General features: G+C 43.2%; 1 protein-coding gene across 2 annotated transcripts; it reads right to left on the reverse strand.

The window, feature by feature from the left end:
- Nucleotides 1-637: 637 nt before the first annotated feature.
- zzz3 (zinc finger, ZZ-type containing 3) lies at nt 638-21882 on the reverse strand. 2 transcript variants are annotated; one of them, XM_075482857.1, is made up of 12 exons: nt 21642-21882; nt 13273-15049; nt 9939-10077; nt 9524-9671; nt 9292-9404; nt 8488-8559; nt 7351-7452; nt 6897-6992; nt 6481-6630; nt 4033-4167; nt 3489-3589; nt 638-2395 (listed from the first exon to the last, which is right to left on the reverse strand). In XM_075482857.1, the coding sequence occupies exons 2-12, from the start codon at nt 14982-14984 to the stop codon at nt 2251-2253; spliced, it is 2913 nt and encodes a 970-aa protein (XP_075338972.1). In that variant the 5' UTR covers nt 14985-15049; nt 21642-21882; the 3' UTR covers nt 638-2250. The 2 variants fall into 2 exon arrangements, with proteins under 2 accessions (XP_075338972.1, XP_075338973.1); XM_075482858.1 differs by lacking the exon at nt 21642-21882 and adding an exon at nt 21064-21581.
- Nucleotides 21883-21917: the final 35 nt, after the last annotated feature.

Genomic DNA, 21917 nt, shown 5'->3' on the forward strand with positions numbered 1-21917 from the left:
AAAAGACGGTTTCTACTTTGAAGCAGATACACCAACTGGACTCAACGTCTGAAAGAAAGTTGCTTCTCTCTCTCTGCGTCAAAATGTCTGAAATCCTCCCACAAAGAAAATCTGCATCCTCATAAGTGCATGTGGTTCAACTCCAACTCGACTACAAGTTGCCCAAATAGGATATTGAGTTGAAGTCCTCTTTGTAAGCTTTTGACTGACAATACCCTTCAGCCAACACGAGCTTTGATAACATTTCTGCAGTTTAAAATAAAGATCTGACCTTCCTCATCTGTATAGAAACTGAATCAGATCTGTTAATGACACCTTTGTTAACAACTGGAAAGTGTAATATAAGGTGGTAAGTTGCTGCCCTTCATGTGGGTGACGAGAGTATGAATCCTGACCTCCCCACCTGCATGAAAGGTACTACTTCCAGTACTCCCCCCTTACGCTACCTGCCTACCAGGGAGTGGAAGTCGCTTTGGATAACAGCGTCCTCCAAATGCAGAAACATTAGAACCTTCAAAAGCCGCTGGAATTTTACAGCCTTGGTGTTTAAGTTTGAATCACTTGATCATTTTAGACAAAAGAAAGAAAAAAAAAGCTTAAAACTTAATTTTATTAAATAGTTTGGATGAGTGTGATATCTGGCTTATGAACACAAGGTGTAAACCTTAAGGAATAATATAGACAGATGTAGAAACACTATTTTCACATACTTTTATTTCCACAGTTCTCCTCTAGCATTTTTTTCTTTTTTTTTTTTACATTATTTATTTCATTTTTTTTTCTTTTTTTTTTTTTTTTTTTACATAAGAACAGACTGTTATACACAGATACCGAAGCAGGGCAAAGGGGGTGAGGGAAGGAGACGAAAACCATACAAAATGTTGTCTACTCAAGCACAACAAAATCTATGTGTATAAAATTGTGTGGGTCGTTCCACTGTGGAGGCACCAGCCACTACCTCGATTATTCTTTCTGTTTTTAAATAGATTAATAAAAATACAATCTTTTAAATGGACCTTTTAAAGTGGGCTGAAAAATTAAAGATCTAGAGGCATAATGAAAGGATCGATAACGTAGGACAGAGTGGGTCGATGGAGCCACACAGGAAGGGAGAGGAAGTGGCCGGGTTCAGGGTCCCTCGCCCTTACAAAAACAATGGAAAAAGAAAGAAAGAAAGACCTTTTTTGTTTTGTTTGTTTTCTTTTTAAATGGCACACAGCAACTAGCAGTGGCTACTTTTCACTTTTCACCATATACTTGAACACTCAACATGATCAACAACGGCACACATTGGGAAAAGGAGAAAAAAAAAAAAGAAAAAAGGAAAAGAAAAACACAGCTTTGTGTTTTTTTTCCACGTTTTTCATTCGCCGGCCTTTAGAAAGAGCTTGCTCTCCGTGCTGTAGTGATTCCTTGTTAGACATGTTTTAGTGGAGAGAGCAAAGAGAAAGGAAACGGATGAAAGTGTGTGTGTGTGTGTGTGTGTGTGTGTGTGTGTGTGCAGTTGAAAGGTGAAAGGGTAGAGAGCAGCGTTGTGTGAGTGGTAGGGATGGCTCCACGCTGAAACATGGACCGGCAGAACTTCCTGCAGTCTGCAGCCATAAACAGTGTCTGCTAAACTTCTCCCGCTGCACCCCGTGATGCATAAATACTTGATCTATGGATACCTAGCTAAAACATCTTAGACCACATACACACATACAAACCACCTATGCGTATCTCAGGTGACCACTCGACAGTCCACTTTGCCGACCACGTGTCTCCGTTAGGCGGCGCTTCACCAGAATAATCATCAATTGTCCAGTTTCAAAGCAGCACAGGGAGGTAACTGGAGGCGAAAGGGGGATGAGGAAAAGAGGGGAAACAGGGACAGCCCTCCTGGAGTCACAGAGCTCGGGAATGTTGCGCGCCTTCTGTTTTCTTTTTGTTTCTTTTTAAAAATAGTGTATCATTTCAAATCACAGATCCGTTGAATAACCTGGCTAAGGTGGAGCAGGGCCTCCTTTTTTTCTGAGGAACCAACATGGCCGCCCTTTGCTCAAGTCAGGGAGGTCAGTTACCAACAGCCCCCCCCGAACAGCAGCACTGAGGTCTGCTCTGAGGCCCCTGGCTGTCTGCCTGCCTGCCTGCTGGCCTTCCTGCCTGCCGGCGGGTTAAGCAGTTATCTTGGACTTGGAGGATGGAGCCATGCACAGAGTGGCCTGTGGGATATGTGGAGAGAGCCTGGAGCTAGGGGCGCCTGGGACCCTGTCATCTATTGGCTGGGAAGTAGTTTGGGTCCAGGTAGTTGTAGCCTGTGCTCTGTGGCAGGCAGTAGTCCCTGTCCAGAAAGGTGTCGGCGTGGTACACCGGTTCCAGGTGGTGGTTCGGCTTGTGGGTCTCCGTCTTGTACAAACTGGAAGATGAGAGGAGCGAAAATAAATCATGTGAGAGCAGAGTATTGACAGTCTAAATTTCTAGCAGTGAAGTAGTCTTTCATACCCAACTAAACAGTCCAAAAGGGTAAGTAAGCTCTCCACTTTTAGAACTACTATAGCAGGAACGACGTCCACAGGGTGTTTAATGTAGCTGCTTTTGAAAGTTACATTTGATGGTGAGGAATTTTGGACCATCACAACAAAACTCGCAGTTCATCAATATTTCTGAGTGCTTCAGGTTATGGACGGCTACCCAGATATTATCCTTGAATTGATCCCCAAAGACTACATGGCACACAGGTGTCTGAGGTAGAAAAGTCTGTGCTCCACTGCATCAGCCAGGCCGACGCTCTGCTTGCACTTTACTACTTACACATAACTGGAGAATATTCCACTTTTTCCCCATGGCAACATTTATCTGACACCTTTAGCTTCGATTACATGATAAAAAAAAATACCAAACGTGAAATAAAAACAACATAACAGTTCTAACCAACCGAGCTAAATAAAAAAAAAAAAAAAGTCCCTAGCTGCTTTTTAAAGGAAACAAAACAACAGCGTCTCAGAGTTGAGGTGCAACTGCTTTAGCAAACTTGAGATGTGCCTTAAAGAGATCCCCCTCACATCATTAACATGAACACAGGTGTTACCCTCTTTCAGGATGACATGTTGAAAGAATCAGACTGAAATGTCCTCAATTTATGTTATTGTGGGTAGAAGAAAGCCCAGATTTGGCAAAATGCTTTGTGGGTGATGGTGTGAAAGTAGCTTTTGTTTGCGATTCATAGCAACCAATCTGCGTCGAGAAGCACAGACCGCCTTTTATATTCAGGGGGTGCCACCTCTATAACCCACACTTTTAATCTCATCTTCTTGGACACATCATTGTTATACTTTTACATGTTCTTATTGAACGGCTTTAGCACAGTTCAATAAGAACATGAAGAATACAACTGTGTGTTATAGAAGTTTAGCCAGGCCATCATTCTTGAAACTGTGTGACAAAAATCCCATCCAGTAACACCATCATTACACTGATAATCATTTCCATACATGCATTTTAACTCTCACCAGTCAGAACAGTTGGAGCAGAAATCAACCGAGTTGTCAGGCGGACAGTCCTGACAGTGCCACCGCACTCCCTGTATGGGCTCCATCCCGCACACGTCACACTGCACAGAATAAAACACAAACACATGCAGCATCTGCAGAACACAAGACTGGATCAATAGAAACGCAGTAGCAGATTCAGGCAACACTCTCCAACACCGGAGACGTGATTCGAATGAAGGAGCCCAACAGAGAAAGTGTGAAACTGCATTACTGGTGTCAGGAAGTTTGATGAGGTGAAAGCATGATGGTTTAAATTCTTATTTTTTGTGTGCCAGTATTTTTTCAAGTGTTCAACAGCTGCCTCTGCTTTTCTTGAATCTTTCTTCATTATAGTCTGCACTTGTTTATTGTTGCACAGTGTGAGCACGTTACTCAGACTACAGAGCGCAGCAGGAGCCATCTTTGTCCCTGCTGACCAACTTAAAATCTGACCAAGGGAGTTGTTTACTCCACGGACATTAAAAGCATACGTATGTATAGATGTGATGAGCAAAGGTTTCACCTTATAGCCTAAATGTCGCATCCCAGCATTATCCTCCTGGATCTCCTGGAGCTTCTGCTTTTTCAGCCGCTTCAGCTCGACAAGCTCTTTATACTCCGGTAAGATTCTCAACTCCTCGGGGACACTCTCCTCTTCCTAGGTTTGCGGGAAGGAAGACGCAGACAAAGAAAGGAGAAATCAGCGGAGGACGGCATGCAAAGACAAATCATCTCGACATAACCATGACCCAGTCCGATGAGGATCGTCTCTTGATGTATTTGTCCTGCAGACAAATCTGCAAAGAGCATCGGTTTAATTTCAGCCCAACACAAACACCCACAAAAGGTTACCTTCTGTTTGGGCAACACTGTTGCATTAAGCACAGACACTCTTTCAGCTTCAAGTACGCAAGTGAAAACTTCCCTTTGCCATTCTGGTTTATATCAACCTCCAAATTTCTTGTGTAGAGAAAGAAAAAAAGGCCAAGGTACAACTTTTTATTTTGCTGAAACTATCAGTCACACTTGGCAGGCTGCTGACACAGCTGCCCTGAGCAAACCTTCATTCCTTCCTGCATGCACAGCCAAATGAAGGACAGCCTAGTGAAGTGGGAAATTATGGCGCATGCTGGCAACACCTCTGGGACTTAACTCCACATAAGCAATGTCAGAAGTTTTGTTAGCAGGCTGGAGAGACGGCAGTCTGTCCTCAGCAGGGCAGGGAAAACTGGTTTCATTTAAAGGTTACTGATATCTAAAGGAGGGGAAGAAATGTCAGTGCATGGGTAACGACGAGCATCAGTAGTTCTGCAGTTCCAATGTTCAGAAAAATGAGGCTAGGCAGACTCCATGCTCCGATTTAGCAGTTTTAAACAGTAAAAACTGTCCTGATTGAAGTTCAAATGATCACGGGTTACATGTGTGTGTAAGTAGAGCTAACAACAGGAAACTAGGAACAGATTGAATGAAAGCACAGTGGGAGGAACACAGCTGCGTTAAAGGGATTTAAAATGAGTAGACCGGTAGGAAGGTCGCATCATTTTGGAATAATCCGATATGGCAGTATTTTCTTTTTCAGTGTTACTTATTCAAAATGATAAAGAATGACATTAAGTACTGCATAGGATCCTATAAAAGGCCAAAACTCGTGACAAAGCTGTGGCCATTTCTCTTTAGAGAAGGAGGAAGAAGAGCAAGCAGAGCCACAAATAATCTACTTATCAATCATTAATCACTTTTTTATTACTTCTGGCTGAAAAGAATGAAATAAATCCACTAACACCCAATGACAGCTGTTTATTTTTAGTGCAGTGGGAAAGAGTTAAATTGTCCTCCGGTCCCAAGTCAGCTCCGATACGCATCAATGGGAACACAACACCTAAGTGAAGGTGCTAATTTTCTGCGGCCAGGGCAAAGCTCACTTCTTCTTTCCAGAGAAACATGCTTACCGACCACATTTCCAACACTCCTAATGTCTGCTGTTCAGGTAAAAATTAAACTAGTCCAATTACCCCAGAAAGTTACCTAAGAAAACTGCCGTCCAAACATAGCCTGCAGGGGAAAGGGTACAACAATCCCTGCAGGTTGTCATAGTTTCCGGCCTGCCCCTCGGGGGTTAGTTTTATTCTCTGGACCGCTTCTGAATACACCGTCGCCCCGAGAGCACAGAGAACAAACACACTACGACTGGCAATAGAAAGGAATTATCTTAATCGTTTTAGTGGGTGTAGCACAGTTAAATAATCTGTTTAAACCCGTAGCATTTGGTCCTGGCCCAGCTGCCCAGTCATTGCTGCCGTGTGCTGGGAACCTTCATTTCTCTACAGCTGATGAAAGGCTCATCTGTCGCTCATATAGATGAATGGACTCCTCCAGTCATTAGTTCTTCACGTAATCAAAAATTGCTTAGAAGCCTTTTCTTGTTCTCATCTCACCGAGTGTGATGGGGCTGCATACCGCTCGCCAGCTGCAGTCCCCGTGTTTTGTTACTAATGTTGGGAAAAAAAACTCCCAGCCTATCCAAGAGCCCTAAAAAGTGAGTTAACAATCATTTATCACACAGACGAGGTGTTTTCCATTTGAATCATGAAGCAAAATAAAGCTGTAGCGTGACTCATTTGAATTCATTTGCCCTGCATTTTAAGTACTGCACAGGCCAGCATTACAACGTTAATGCTGCACTGATGTCTCGCAGCCCTATCAGAAATAAAATAAGCTCTCAAAAGCATATCAGACAGATTTTACTTATAAGTCTTATCTTGTAGCAGCGGCCTATCAAAAGGAGAGTCAGACGTGGCCAAAGACGACATGAGCTTATGATGAGTTTCGTTAGGCAGCCAAGTATCTTTGTATGGTCATCTAGCAATGACACATAAAATAAGCACTGAATAAATCACCTTCCACAACAGATGAGTCAGAGCTGCACGCAAAAACACATGAATACAGTAAAAATCACTGTGACGAGACTGACCGAATCCTCAGCAGAAGGGTCCTGCACGCTGTTGTAAAATGCCGAGCGCTCGTCATCTTCGTCCATGTAGACCGGCGGCTCATAGGAGGTCAGGAAGGTGGATGGGCGGTACAGGTGCTTATTAAGGTGGTGCTGTCTCTTATTTGAGGCCTGGAGAACGAACAAAAACAACTGCTGGTTAACACTAACTCATCTGCAAGCATTATAAAGTATTCTGACGGATGTACAAAACCCTTACTCAGAAAAGTTGTCTAAAATGTAACAAACACTTCAATCTCTGATTTGTTAATGGAGTCAGACATTACAGGACCGGTTCGCTCAAAGCTAATACGACGGTAATCAATTAAACAACCATATTCATGGACTTTGAAGAAGATTAGTGACTCAAGTGTGGTAAAGATTTTGATGAATGATACCTTCTTAGTGTACATGCACAGGTTGGGTGTTCTTCCAGGCACAGGGATGCCAGCTTTTGTCAGTTTGATGAAGTACTTCTGAACTCGACTGGCAACCTGGAATGTTTTAAGAGGAAAACAGCTTCATTAATCATTTTGAACTGAGAAACAGCTGCTTGGTGTAATTGAGGGCATGCACTTGTATCATCCCGCTACTTGTAAAGAGGCAACTGTTATTATACAGGTTGGGCTACCTTTTAACACCGAATAGCCTTTACTGTTGAAATGCACCAGTTTGCTTCCTTAGTAAAGGCAGAATGTTTCGTTAGTGTCACAATAAGTTTTGTTTGGCTTTGAAAACCGCTTCTTTTGCAGTATGTCTTGCCTTCTTACATTTTGAATGTGCAACCAAGTATTCTGAACTAAAGCATTTATAGAAACTGCTCTGAAAGGAATGCAGTTTTTTCATTTTCACCTGCTTGGCAGTCCGATTGCCGAGCTCATCTGCAATCTTCTGCCATCTTCTGGACTCGACTTCTTCGGGGGGGAACTTAAGAAGGAGCTGCTCCAGTTTTTTCTGCCAAAAGACACAAAACATCTGGTGAAAAATGCAACAAATATATTTCTCACTAAATAAGCCCCAAGAAATAAATGAATCACATCCTAATTGGTCTGTTGCATATATGCTCGGGCTGTGGTGGGCACTGCAGGTCCAGTCCTGTTTTGTTAGGTTTTTGAAAGGCTAACTTTAAGAAGAGTTGTTCATATGGTGACTATATGGATGACTTTTAAATCCTCTGTATCAAACAGGAAACGGTTATTTCAGATGGTTTCACTCATACTGGTAAAGCTCTTATATGTACAAGGACAAACTACAACTCTCTGACCATCATGTTAAAAAAAGAAAACAGTGGAGTGTTTAGTTTGTCAAAGAGAGTTTAAAATAAAGAGCTTTAGCATGGATATAACATAAGCTCAATATTGTCCAAGGTTTTTATATTACCAGACACGAATCCCTTTTGTAACAGCGTTCCTAAAACACTCAAGACTGTTCACAAAAAAACAAATGTTCAGGATTTATCAACAACACTGATGCTATTAAGACATCAGTTTAAAGGGAAAATAAGAAAGACTGATCGGTAAAGATAAAGCCATCTCCCTGCATGAAATAGAGCAAAGGGAGTTAAAAAATGTAGTGGAAGAGCTGTTAAAGCTACGTGATCATATGGCTCTGTGGTCGAATGTTGAACCAGCCCTGAACCGGCTTTAGCACCGAGCCAGCACCTGGTGGTAAAGAGGTAAGAGGGGTCATACCCATCCACCACAAGCCCACTTTTCTCTGTTTCTATTACGTTAAGTCAGTGGCAGGGAAGATGGAGCAGCAGCCCCCACAAATGAGCTGAAATACTAACAAAAAAAGCCATTATAAGGCTTTGTGGTAAGAAAGAAAATAAATAAATAAAATCGCTAACTGGGCATCTATTTTATGGGATAGAAAGCTTTATATCCTATATTAAAGAGATGATGTGACTGTGTGCTAATTAAGTGGTAACTGAATAATCGTAACTACAGTGCGACACTGGATCAGCCTGATCTTACTGTAACTACCAACCTGTTCCTCCACAGTCCACAGCTGGTTGAACGTGTCAGGCTTATTTGGGTGACAAATCCTCCCCCTGATCATCTGTCAAGAGCACACAGTAGCAGGCATGTTAAAAGACTGACAAGACAAGAAAAAATAATGGGCACGCCACCATTTGAAAGGATCTTTACAAATGAACTGCCTGGCAATCTGAATCCGTTGGTTTGACAGAGAAAGTCTGGCTGTCAGATGTGACTCGAGACGTGTCGCTGGGAGAAAGCAGAGCAAAAAAACAGCAACTCTTTTGACTGACAATCCTGTTAGAATTCAGAGAGCGTCGTCTGTGCAGGCTCAATATGAACAGAAAGAACAACAGAAATAATAAAGCGTTTGCTCAGAGTTAACTGCTTTGCACCTTCAAATAATCAAGTAAACGTGAAACCTGAATGCAGCTACGACTGAGAGAAAAGACACACACACATATATATATATATATATATAAATGAAGCAAAAAATAAAACATAATCAGAGAGATGAAAGAGGCCTGCAAGTCAGGTTTCCATAGATACCACCTTTTGTGCTCATATGTTCTAAATACTTAACTCTGCTGAGAAGTAAAACTGAGGGATACGAGTTTGTAGGAGGTGGAAAATCATGGTAACCTGAAGATTTTGAGGGACGACTTGCTGGAGATTGGCGACTCACCAGCTACACTTAGAAACTGCTGCCTCTGCATCTGCAGTAATGATATACTGGGAGGCAGCTACCGCTGTGATGACAGCAGTGGCCTGATCGCGTTGTACAGAATGCTGAAATAAAGATGCTGAGACAGACCTGCGTCTGGCTGCCGTTCTCTGGGGCATCACTCGTGGGCAGAGAGGAGTACATGGTGGAGCATTCACCTTCCTTCTTGGGCTCAACGGGACTTTTTGGTCGAAGAGGCAAACCTGTGGTCAATTGACAAATAAGCCTTATAGGGGTTTTTTTGTTCATGCAAAAAATAAATAAATAAAAAGGAATACTTGGCAACATTAGAGACAAAATCCAAATCCAAATTCATACGTGCCTTTGTCAAAGATCAGCTTCAGCTGCCTGGTTTTGCGTTTCTTGTCGCAGAACTCCTTCTCAAATTCACCCAGGCCCGAAGTGTACTGATCCCAAGCAATGTCAGGGAGCTGAACGACACGCTGGGGACACGGCAAGCCCAGATTCACCTGAACGTCACAAGATTCAAGGGTCAAAATCTTACAACAGAGCGTGTAGCCTCCATCAACTTCAGTACAGAGAAAATGTGAACACAACAGAAGACAAACCAGTCAACTTCTCTTCCCCTTTGATGTTTTAGGCCATAGATGTTTGAGGCTTTGAACCTTTTGCCTTAATAACCATGCTCTGTCATCCCTGACCCAGATCGGCATTTCTTTGTTGAGCACAACAACGCTTCAGTGTATCAAAGGCACAGGTCTGTATATTTCTGTTACCCGTTTCTGCAGCTGCTCCGCAAAGCTGATGGGATCCGCGAGTGCCTCTCTCTGATGACAGGCCAACGTCTCCAGGTCAAGGATGGCCTGCGTACGCTGGGCCTCGAGCACTCCAATGGTCTGCAGCAGTCTCTGGTAACTGGCACAGTGACCCAAGGTTAGTCGAGGGAAGAATGACGGAAATGCTTTCATTTTTCAAGCTGACACATGCAATGCTGCAGTGCATCAAACTTTTAGATGACACCCCATGCATAATTCAACAATGGTGCTGAGAATCTAAACAGTTGCACAAAACATGACCCATTTTCCACTTTTTCTGCAAGCACCGTGTTTACCAGTGTTATGACCTCTTTTTCTCCAATTACCTATGCGATTGCTGCAAACTGTTTACCTTCCCAAACCTGCAAACACTCACATTATTCGTCACTCTTCTGAGTGACTATGCTAAAGCAAATGTACCACAACACAGGCCGGGTCTGTAACTTTGCCCATCTCTCAGATTTCACAGCAAATTTCAAAACCATTGCATGACAAACAGTTGCGTTGTGCAGCGCTTGAATAGCCTTCAGCACTACAAGCCTGACCTTTCCACTCACAATCTCTGGGGCAACGGAACTGCAAACTGCGCTGCCAATGACAAAGTGCCATACTGACTCAGAGGCCTTACAGTGCGAGCAGGGCGGATGGAAATCGACTGCATCCTAAAGGGATATAACCCAATGCAGGTGCTCGGAGGAGAAGAGTGGATCAATCTCTCCAAACACAACATGAATGAAAATCAATGTACAGGACACGATTTATTCAACAGCTGCCAGCAGCTTAAACTCCTACGAGCAGCACATTCGGATGAGTGAAGTGTGTTTAAAGTCAAGTTTGCCTCTCTGGTCGACACAGCGGCAGTTTGTGGCACGAACACCATGTACATTTCAGGTTCTTCAGAGTGATACTGATTTAACACATGATGCCTGCAAGAGGCAACAACAAGCAGATAGTAGAAACAAGCAGATAGCTTCCTTAGATTAACACAATCTCTGTCCATTAATCTGTTTGGGGGGGAATGAGGAGGACTTGGCTCTGCTTCTCATTACTCTGGACTCTTCCCAAGTGTCCGGGGACAAGTCTGGTGTTCCATTGCCTGTTGGGCCCAGGGTCCACTTACAAACAATGCTCCCCAATGAAAAGCTGGCCTGGACACTCATGTCGATACACTAATTGATGACAACTATAAAAAATTTCGGCTTTTGAATTTCAAAACACACAAACCTGATGCAGAGATACAAATACAAGACATTTTTTTTTAATTTAAATAAATCAAGTCTGTGTCAATTCTGTATATTTATCTAAAATGCCTCAACACGCTTCCCTAAAAGTGATCCTGGCTGCATTGATTGAATGCTTCAGACTTCTCCTTATTCAGCACAACCAAATCTTGGCATGCTGTTGAAACTTGATTGAATTACCTCGTAATATGAGAGTAGTGAAATCTTACTCTGAAGCCTCTATCCAAATTTAAAACATTTACCCAAAGTGGTGTCAAAGACAAGGGGACTTTAGCTGAAGATCTCTCCAAGGCCACAGAAAAAAGAAAAAAAAAAAGAAAAAGAAAAATCTCAACCCTTCTGCCTGTAAAGATGAATCACAAATCAGCTGACCGGCCACAGAGAAGTTAGCCGAGCCTGACTGAGCGCAGCGAGGGAGCTTTCCACCAGCATCAACATCCAGATGTTGTATGACAACTAACAGCAACACCACGGACACAGGGCAGTGAAATGAATTTCTCATACAACAACAGACGAGAGATAACGGAGGCATGAACACTGTCATTTTAAAGTGTAATCTTCTCACAGTGGATTTGGGAGACTGACAATTAGCGGTTAATTCACACAATCATACCAGCAGATTCAAGTGAGAAATTGAATGCTTTAACACGTCAAAGCGAAACAATCAGACGGAGACTATAGATAGAAGCCCATGAATACTATCTCAATTGCTGTGAAAACACCAAAAAAATAACTGCTGTAAATAACCATCCTGTCAAATTCTTGGTGGTGCAAAGACCCAGACAAGCTTCGATGTTAACCCGGCATCTCTACAGATCTACAAATTTGTTTTTTAGGCGTCCTGGAGTTTCTGCTACCACAATGTTACCATTAGATCTTTTGAGCTCTTTGGATTACAAGGTGTCTGTCTTTGTGGTTTGGCCTTGCTTCCCACAGATCCCATCAGATTGGTATCTGGAGAGTTTGGAGAAATGGTAAACACTTAACACTCTCTGTTGTGCTCTTTGAGCCTTTCCTTGGTAGTTTTGGCAGGACTAACAGCTGTCCTGACAGGGGAGTGCTGTTGACATATGGGAGGTGTGATTGGTCTGCAAAAATGCTCAAGTGGGTGGCAGGTGTCAAAGTAACATCCATGGGAATGCCAAAATGCATGTTTTCCCAATAGCACATTGCATCAGAACAAGATGTTAGCTTACCCAGCTTCAGTGTTATGACTGATCAGGAGGAACCACAACTACATTTTAAGAAGTAAAACGCTTGGCGACATCTGGTATTTTGTTAAAAGGGGATCATATTAATTCATATTCAATACGGATTTAAGACTAAGGCTGTTGAAATGGCCTAAAAGCAGAGGGATTGATAGGCTAAGGGGGCAATGAACCGCCACAACTGCCATGTTCATTTCTATTCATGTTTCATGATTCTATGCCAGTGAACTGAATGTTAAACAACTAATAAATACACCTATTTATTATTGTTAAATTAAAACAATCGTACTAAGCTTTAAATCAGATAAATCAACGGGAGGTTCTCAGGGCGGGCAGTCATTGGCCTAAAGGCTCCTACAGCTCAGCCTCCCCGTCGCTCTCCCTGGGGCTCCAATCTGCAATGGAGGCGTGAGGGCGGGTGACTGCTGCTACCTTTCTCCCATCTGCCAAAGCACGAGTGAGACACCTGCCACTGGACGGCTGTACTCCCTGTGGACGCTCTAATAGTTCAGAAAGCTGTACCATCACGATTCAAAATAACCATTAATGAGGCAAATTTTACACAGAAAAAAAAAAAAAGTGCAATAATATCGCATGGGGCTACTGAGAAAGCATAAATCGTTACTGGGTAAATGACCTACTTAAGACAACGCTAAAAAAAACACTTTGAGGCATTTTCAAAACCTCAGAATATTCTAAGAAAAGGAAAGCTCTCGTCGCTTCAGCTGCACCTCGTGTTCTTTCAAAACTACACACCAGAAATAAAGCAATAATCACAGTGAGCAACATGTGTGAGAGCCGCAGCAACAACAGATTACGCAGAATCCCTGGGGAGCTCCCACATACTCTTTGTTGTGTTTAAGGGCCAGGTGGTCTGACTCAAAGTAATACACGTCTGGCTCGTCTTCCTCCTCCTCCTCCTCCTCCTGCTCCTCCTCCTCGGCTGTTGCCTGGCTCTGTGTCAGCCCCTTGTTGTTCTCAGTCTCTTGGCCTTGCATTAAGCCACTGTCCTTAGCTCCTGCCCGGTCATCTGGGTTTACACAGACCGGATCCTCACTGGAGGGGCCCACTGAGTTCGAGCAAACGGGTTCCTCCAGCATGGAACAGTCCTCCTCCACCTCACCTTCTTCCCTCAAGGGACCATTGTCTGTAAGAGGAGAGTTGGGTTTGGAGGGGGACACTTTGCCACCAGACGCAACTCTCCTGGGTGAAGTCCGCAGGGTGTATCTGTGTTCGTAGAGCTCTGTAAAAGGAGGGGACGTGCTGGATATTGAGGGGTTGCAACCTGGCTCTGTGGGGGAGGGGGGTGTTGTTAGCGGGGGTGTAGTTTCTCCTGAGTTGCTGTTTTTGATGGAACCACAGTTCATGTTCATGGAGAAGGTGGAGATGGAGGCAGAAGCTTCCTGTACGGGTGACGGTGGCCGGCCATTAGTATCGCTCTCGCTCTCTGTCACCTGCTCTTCGTGGGCCAGACATATTGGGTCACCTACTACATCAACCTCCATCTCCTCCACCTCCTGCTCCTTTGCCACAATTAACTCAGGAACAGGATCCTCTGGAGCACCCTCAAATGTTACTGCAGAGGAGTCAGACGATTCCCTTGAGCCAGAGACCTCCATCTGCCCAGGGACAGAGTTTCTAAAAGGCACACAGGGGTCAGGGGATGAGGGAGCCCCCGTCTGACTGCCATTGGGCAGCGACAGGAGGTTAGCAGCAGAGGTGGGAGTTGCACTGGGCTGTTCAATGACTGTGCTAGATTCCTCTGCTTTATTTTCTTTGAGTCCGTTAGAGGTTTTATGAGCGTGAAGGTGTGAAACTGCCCCATCACACTCCACACGACCGTCTTCTGCCTCCGCCCCCATCAGCTCATCTTCCTGCTTGCTGAGGACAGGTGAGGCAGGTGCTGCGTTAGCTGAGTTTTGGCTGAGTAATTCTTCACAAATGTCCTCTTTACTAGGCTCTGGGACAGAGACTGGACTTTGAGGTTTCAGAAGCCCCTGGTCCTCCTCCTGTCCCTGAGACTCCTCGGAGCGGGAGCACTGCTTCGCCCTTTTGATTTGAGGAGAGGTGTCCTGCAGCTCTTTCCCTGGGTCACAGTTCTCAGGCTTCTTGGTACTAATGTCTTTTTCTAAACAGGACACGCCCCGCTTCCTGGAACTGGTCCATTGATCAGCCTCACCCGGAGACGCGCTAGCGTCGGTTACGTTTCCCTGCAACGAGGCCTGTTGCTGGCCTTTTTGCAAGCAAGTGTCCTGCTTCTCATCCTGCTTTGTGTTCTGTTTGACATCTTGCTTCGACTCTTGCCTAGAGTCCTGGTTTGACTCCTGCTTGGTGTCCTGCCTGGTGTCCTGCCTAATGCCTTGTTTAATGTCCTTCGTCGACTCCTGCCTGGCGTCCTGCTTCTTCTTGGGCGAGCGGGCCCTCGGTAGTGGAGACACCGAAGTCTCCTCTGGCTGGGCAATGCTGCGGTTCCTGAGGGTTCGACCACAAAAGTTCTCATCCAATCCATTGAGCCCTACTGATGACCTTGTGACACGCGAGGAACGGGACGCGGCCATACTACGGTGGGTGCCTACAGTCTCCTCATCCTGGTGCTCTCTCCTCTGCAGCAGAATGTGGGCACCTGCAAAACACACACAAACATATACAGATGAAGACAAAATGATCAAGTTTTAAAGTGCTTTTATAGCAGAGCAAGAGACTGTAAACATAGTATTTCTAAACATACTAGTTTTCTTTAGAAAGTATAAAGTATTTCTATTTACACACAAAAACAGAATTGTTTCAGAAAAAAAAAAAGCTAAAGTTTCCAGAGTCAATATTATTAGCCTCCTGAAAAAGATACCTTTTTCATTGAGCCATAGCACAAACCACTGCTGTGCAATGATGTACTTTAACTTTGTCATGCTCAAAGCTTGTAAAATCAAATTATAAATTAGAGTCATCTTCCAATTTCCACAATTTATTAAAAACTTCAGCAAGGGTTTCAGCGGTCACTTGAGAAAGCATCGTGCCAAAAACAAAATAAATCAGATTAGACTTAATGAAAAGAATGGTTGATGCTCACAAAGCAGGAGATGGATATATAAAGTTATCAAAGTGTCAAGAACTGGAGTAAGAAGTATCTTCAAGAAACTCAAAGACAGCCACACAGTTCAGAACAAGCCTGGCAGAGGTAGGAAGCAAAAGATTTCAAAGACTGTGGAAAGAAAACTACTGAGAGATGTGTCTAAAGACCCAAGAACAACTCCAAAGACACTAGTGAATGACTTAGTCAAGTCGGGAATTGTAGTCTCAAAGAAGGCAATCCCTAGAGCCCTGCAGAGTAATGGACTGCCAGGTCACAGATCAAGAAAAACTCCACCTCTGAAGGACAACCTGGATAAAGATTACGCACACTGGAAACGCGTCTTTTGGACAGATGAGACAAAACTAGAGCTCTGGCCATTGAGACGCTGCTCATGTTTAGAGAAAGAAGGGAGAGGCGTACAACCCAAAGAAAACTGTCCCCACAGTGAAACACGATGGGGAGAGGACTATGCTGTGGGGATGATTCACTGCCTCTAGAACTGGGAATCCCGTCAAGGTGGAAGGAATCATGAAGAAAGAAGGATATGTGAAGATTTTTGACAGAAAACCTCAAGCAGTCAACAGTAAAACTGGGTCTGGGCCGTCACGACAGCGACCCTAAACATACGTGGCTCCTGGTGAAGGTCCACCTCCAGAGGACCAAAGTGCCCATCCCAGGCCAATCACCAAAGAAGAATGGGCTAAGATCGCTCGTTGAAAACTACAACAAACAACTGCAAGCTGTTATCCAGCAAAAAGGATACACAACTTAATATTGGGGGGTAATAACTTTGACCCTGCTAGTTTTTTGGTTGTGTGCAATAATCTTATAGCTGTGTGTAAATTGAAATAATGTAACTGTCCTAATCTATACTAAATACTATTGATTAAGTTAACATAATGATGGAAAACTGACACCATGCATAATTCAGTGATTACACTGTAGAATTAGCATTGCAGTGACAGTCTTGACTAGCTTCAGTGGTTAAACATGCTAAAACTGAATCTAGTATTTCAAATAGGGATGTCGAAATTTAAAAAAAGTCTTGACCGACCACTGAGCCTCATTAGTCGATTAAAGTCGGTCACCGAAAATTCTATAAGTGCCATTTATGATATCTGTGTCCTGTCGCGCGTCTTTCTCTGCCGCGTGGAACAAGTTACGCCCCCATTTTAGACTGGTTAGGCTCCCACCACACAATCAATGTTAGTTCGTGCCCTTGGTATTATACATTTTCCCCAATCATTGACCACTAGTTCTAGGTGTACTTGTGGAGGAATAAGGGTTTTGGGTAGAAAAATAATTGCTGTGCCTGCGCAGACACGCACAGCCACACATTACGCGCAACGGCGCCCTTCCAGTCACTGTACTTTTTAAACACAAATCAAACGCGGCACCGAACTCGGGCTGTTAAAAGCCCACGTTACAAAGTCACAAACAGAGAACGGTGCATTTGGCGGTGTTACAGGAAAGTAGGTTAACCAATGACTTCGTTAAAAAAAAAACTTACCGAATGCCAACAGCCTCTGTGGCGTAGCCTATGCTGCACAAAATCCTTTGCAATAAGTTCCTGTCGTCATGCTATTTAAGTACAGATGAATATATCACAAGTCGGCTAAGTTAGTCTTGTGTCTTTTGCCATTACAATGTTACAATTATCATTATGTTGTAGTCCACACGCAGCCACATTGGCTTTATTTAGGTTAATAGTGGCGATTTTTTTTTTTAAACTGCGCAGACAGGACCCGTCATCTACGGCGTACAAGTTGCAACCGGTGTAAGAGAGGACCTCTGAGGAAGGCGCTACGTGAGCTCTGCTGCGGTTGTTCTTCCATCGTGGGATGGCTCATGCTCACATAACATTTCTAAAGATATAGTGAGTTTTTTTTTTTTTAAACCGACGGCAGAAAAATTCCAACCGGACGACGTTGATTCGGTCAACCATCGGTCATACGGTCATCGGTTAACATCCCTAATTTCAAACTAGAGTTCCCAAAAGCGCCACTGTTAAATACTGCGTAGTTTCTGAGAGAATAGCAGAGAACTATTGATTTACTTCATCATTGCAGCCAAGCAACACCTTGTGTCCACAGGCAAAGCTAGATGTCTTATACCAGGTGTGCACAAAGAAAATAATTCAAAAAGGTGGGGAATTGTCTGAGACAAAACAGTAAAAAAGTAAGGTCAGATCTTCCATTTAGCCCAAATGACCAAACACACAGCCTCTGCAGACTCTTAATAAATGGCACACAGCTTCGGAGCCCATCTGTTTGCGCTTGGCAACTAAAAACGAAATTATGTCTGCAGCTCAGCGAGCATTTAACTCGTAAACAATTACCCCAAAGCCGACAAGCTAGGGATTTTTATAACTTCAGATCGCCTGTCTAATAAACATAAACCATGTAAACCACTCTTTTATTTTGAGGCAGCAGTTTGAGCAGAGCTGCCCCGACCTTTCCTCTCATTGACCACCTCCTCCAGCTCTTCCAGTGAGTTACTGAATGTTGTTAGAGGAAAGGCATATTTATTTCCTCATTGCAGGGATTACTTCTTATGCTGAGTAAAACAAATGTGGTTTACTAGCAGACTAAAATCTACACTGTAATTCTTCTACACTGCAGACTTTGCTTTGTTATTATGCAGTGAACACCGAGAGGCTGTTAATCTCTTTAACAGGTATGCCAGAAAGCCAATGGACTGCTAAATATTTCAGTGCATATAAAAACTATAAAGCCAAAAGAACAAGAATTTTACCCAAGTAATAGCAATGAACATCCTGACTCAATTCAAGGCATTAAAAAAAGCATTGCAACTGTCCCTTTGAATCAAAAATGAAGATAAACTGATGTGGGGAAAAAAAAACAATCAATAAATTAAAATATCATGCCTTGTGGTGCGAACTGCACAATCGATTACAACTCAGTTCCACCAGGCAGTTATATAGCAGATGTTACACTATATACTTAATAAATCAATTTCACAGATTAAAGAGTGATTATATCTGATTTTTACTTAATATAAACACCTTAAAATGATCTTACACTTAGATTGTAACTGAAGTAAGATAATCTGGATAAGTAGAGCTGGGTTACTCGTCAATGCGAATACACCGACACATGCACGCATCTAGTTTAATCAGCTTTCTTTCTCCATCTCGGCTGTGCACACTGCACGAAAGTCAGAGGGAAGCAACCAATCTTCCAGCTCAGTCTTACAAACAATACAAACAGCGAAACACACAAACAGAATAGGTAATGCCATGATCTTAACATGCGTCTACACAAATAGTCAATCAAGCTACCTGTGAAGCATCCTTCAAAGTAGTAAGAAATTTTAAGATTATAGAGAAATGACCCAGATCCTTTTTCAAAGTAAACACAGACAGGAAGGTTGCCACGGAAGTATCCTCAAGATCAGGTCCAACTAATATATCTAACAGAGAGGACAAAGAAAACGTAATGCGGTAAAGGTCATATTAAAGGGACATTCAGAGGAAGATGATCTCACTGAACGTCCTTCTCCGGAAGACTAGACGCAGTCTTTCACCGTAGGAAAGAGAAATACTGGATCAATTGGCATTTCGGCTGTGGTGCTCATTTACATTAATTCCAAGTACATCAATCTGTGGGCCGAGCTCTGTCAAAACTCATTTAAAAGCTCTTTGTTGCCTATGCTGGGGCAGTCCCTCTCTTCTTCTTCTTCTTCTTCTTCTTCTGCAGTTTACTAGCAGAGCAACATCAAAGCCAGAGGCTATCTTTGTTACAAATACTATTTTGATAATTTTTCTGCAAGGAGCGATTCAACAGTGACCTGGAACAAGCAATACCATATGCACATATTACTCACACTCCACTGAAGACTCCAGCTGAGAAAGCTAATGTGATTTCTCCATGCATACATGAAAAAAAAAAAAGAAAGAAACTGAGAAAGAATAGCAGGAAGAGGGGAGAAGGGGGCAGATTCTTCAGGCAGAGCAGAGTTACACTTCCTTGTCCTCATAATTAACAACTGACATGGCCTCAATAATTAATCAATCAATCCTTCTGACGCTGCCATCAGTTGTCTGGTGAAAAACTGCTCTTAGTTTAATATGTACCCATAAACAGTGCAAACCAAGCCATTACTGCGTTGTAAATCTGACTGCTCATCCCAAACTGAGGCTCTAACTAATGTCAAACATGCCTGGCAGAGGTGAAATGGCTGGAATGCCGTAAAATAAAGAGCACAAGTGGCTTTCATATTTCACAGTCCACGCTGTTGCTAAGTAGGTACCTTAGCAGGTATCTTTTTTTCTGGAGGAGCAATTGTTATACAGAAAGGATCCTTGGAGCTGCACTACTTATCGCCACATTAGTTCCAGTAAAGCATAAACACTGTTAACATTAAAATATATATACACACACCTTAGGCCAGTCATTGAAAATCTGAAAAAGAGGTTGAAGGAGTTGAAACTTTCAGGAGACGGAATGTAAATATGTCAATTATTGAAGATACGGTTGACTTTAGGTGGCACTAAAATGATTCAAATAAACAACAAATCTGAAAGAGGCATTTCCAACCTAACCCATAACTCATATGAGCAACAAGGCCCCAAGGTCTAAACAAGGGGTTAGAAGAAGACAACAAGGTTTGGAACCACATCTTAAAAAGCCAAAAACCACCACTGCATTTGTGTTGCCATTGATAATTGCAAGGTTGTAACAATAATAGTAATCCAACTCAAAGAGGTGTTCAGTTCAAATACAAGTTTACAGCTCAAAGAAAGATTAGCTTATCTCTTAGACAAGGATCCATGTGCAAATGTAATCAACCCACTTCCTGTTCCTCTCTAAAGCGCTTGTTTGGCTGTCAAGTTATGGTAGCACGTGTTGATTTGACTGCATTACAGTTATGACAGATCTGATCTTAAATGACGGCCACTTTGTAAATATTCACGTTGCACCGTTTTAGTTGGACAGTGTGCCTTAAAAGTCCACATACGCGCAGAGACACGCACATTAAAAGTAAAGCGTGAAGGCTATTGTTGACAAACCAGCCGAGTTTTGGGAGAGATGATGAAAGAAGCTTTGTGCGGTTCTGTCGCGGTGGTGTGATGCTCAGCTCTCCGCTGACCTGAAGTTCCAACACTTCCACACGGCCTACTGGCAACAAAAAATCCGCGAAGTTGTGCTGGCATACATACCGATGAGAATCGCTCAAATCCCAACATCACGAGTAATCAGATACCGCGAGCTCTATGCCACAAAGTTGGAGGCACGAGGATGCTGTTTAAACTAGCGAGACCAGACAGAGGTGCAGTGACACGTGCACCCGGTTAACACATGTGAACTCTACAAATTTAAACTTCAGTCTCGCGTCTGGGCAAGACCACTCGACTGGTCCACGGACCTGGCGACACAGCTAAACGTTAGCACGGTCCAACTTCTCAGCAAACCTGAGTTTAGCCGTTTAGCGGGCTAACCCTTGCAAACTAAATAACCGTTAGCTCTCACTAGAAGCTTTATATCAACCCTTAACGTTTCAGAAGTCAAAACACAGACTGTTGCAAAAGTTAAATCAAATATTACCTTAGACATCCCCTATGGCACTCATCTTCTTTTTTCTTTTTTTTCTGTTGTGATCGACTAGTTAGCTGAGTTGGCTAATGTTACCATAGCTAGTTCTTCTCGGCTAGTTTTTCTGTAAATTGCATCGTGCCAAGTGGCGAATCGTGTCGATTTAATGAGTCTCCCTCTATTAACATTACTAGTTTCAGTCAAATGCTAGCAAACTCAACAGCTGAAAGAATTGTTAGCTACGGCAACACCACAAAATCTGGGTGCAGGAAATGACTACTAACAGTGTGTTTCGCCGAGGTTTATGTTTCAGCTGCTGCGTTCAGACACAAGTAGCACGGTTAGCAGCCTAACGACAGTTGTAAACCAGTTAGCAGCAACGGCTAGCCGCAGCAGCCTCATATTAGCTAGCAAAGCTAGCTGATTGTTCCGCGCATAACTTTGCCGATGTATTAGTGTGCAGCCAACAATTACGTCCATACGCATTTCTGGTGGACTAATAAATTCAAGTTTTTGCATTTGTTCTACTACAAGCACCTAACTGGAGGTACACTTCAAAACAGCTTTTGAAGCTCAAGAATTAGACATACCTCACTTCCGTAAATTTGCTTCACGTTCGGCCGCAGCCATGTTTTCAATCCAGTCAACTAGTCGGGGTGTGTGAGGCGACTCAGCCACTCTCGTCAAAAAGCAACACTATCCTGTACATTTTTGCCCCTGCCAACAGTGCTGTTGGTCAAACACCCTAGATGTCACCTTGTCTTATTTATGACCGTTGATAAACACTTTTTAAGTCACACAAAACACACAGTATAATCGACTTCTCTCCTCTTATTTCTCCTTGTTTATACTCCAAATCAGGTAAC

The sequence above is a fragment of the Odontesthes bonariensis genome, chromosome 14 (assembly GCF_027942865.1).
Source record: "Odontesthes bonariensis isolate fOdoBon6 chromosome 14, fOdoBon6.hap1, whole genome shotgun sequence".
In the NCBI taxonomy this organism is placed as follows: domain Eukaryota; kingdom Metazoa; phylum Chordata; class Actinopteri; order Atheriniformes; family Atherinopsidae; genus Odontesthes; species Odontesthes bonariensis.

Coding starts and splice junctions, on each gene's coding strand:
- zzz3 (XM_075482857.1), bottom strand. CDS start 14,984: ATGGCCGCGTCCCGTTCCTCGCGTGTCACAAGGTCATCAGTAGGGCTC. Junction 9,672..9,938: donor CGGAGCAGCTGCAGAAACGG/GTAACAGAAATA, acceptor TGTGACGTTCAG/GTGAATCTGGGCTTGCCGTG. Junction 4,168..6,480: donor ACCCTTCTGCTGAGGATTCG/GTCAGTCTCGTC, acceptor CCGCAAACCTAG/GAAGAGGAGAGTGTCCCCGA.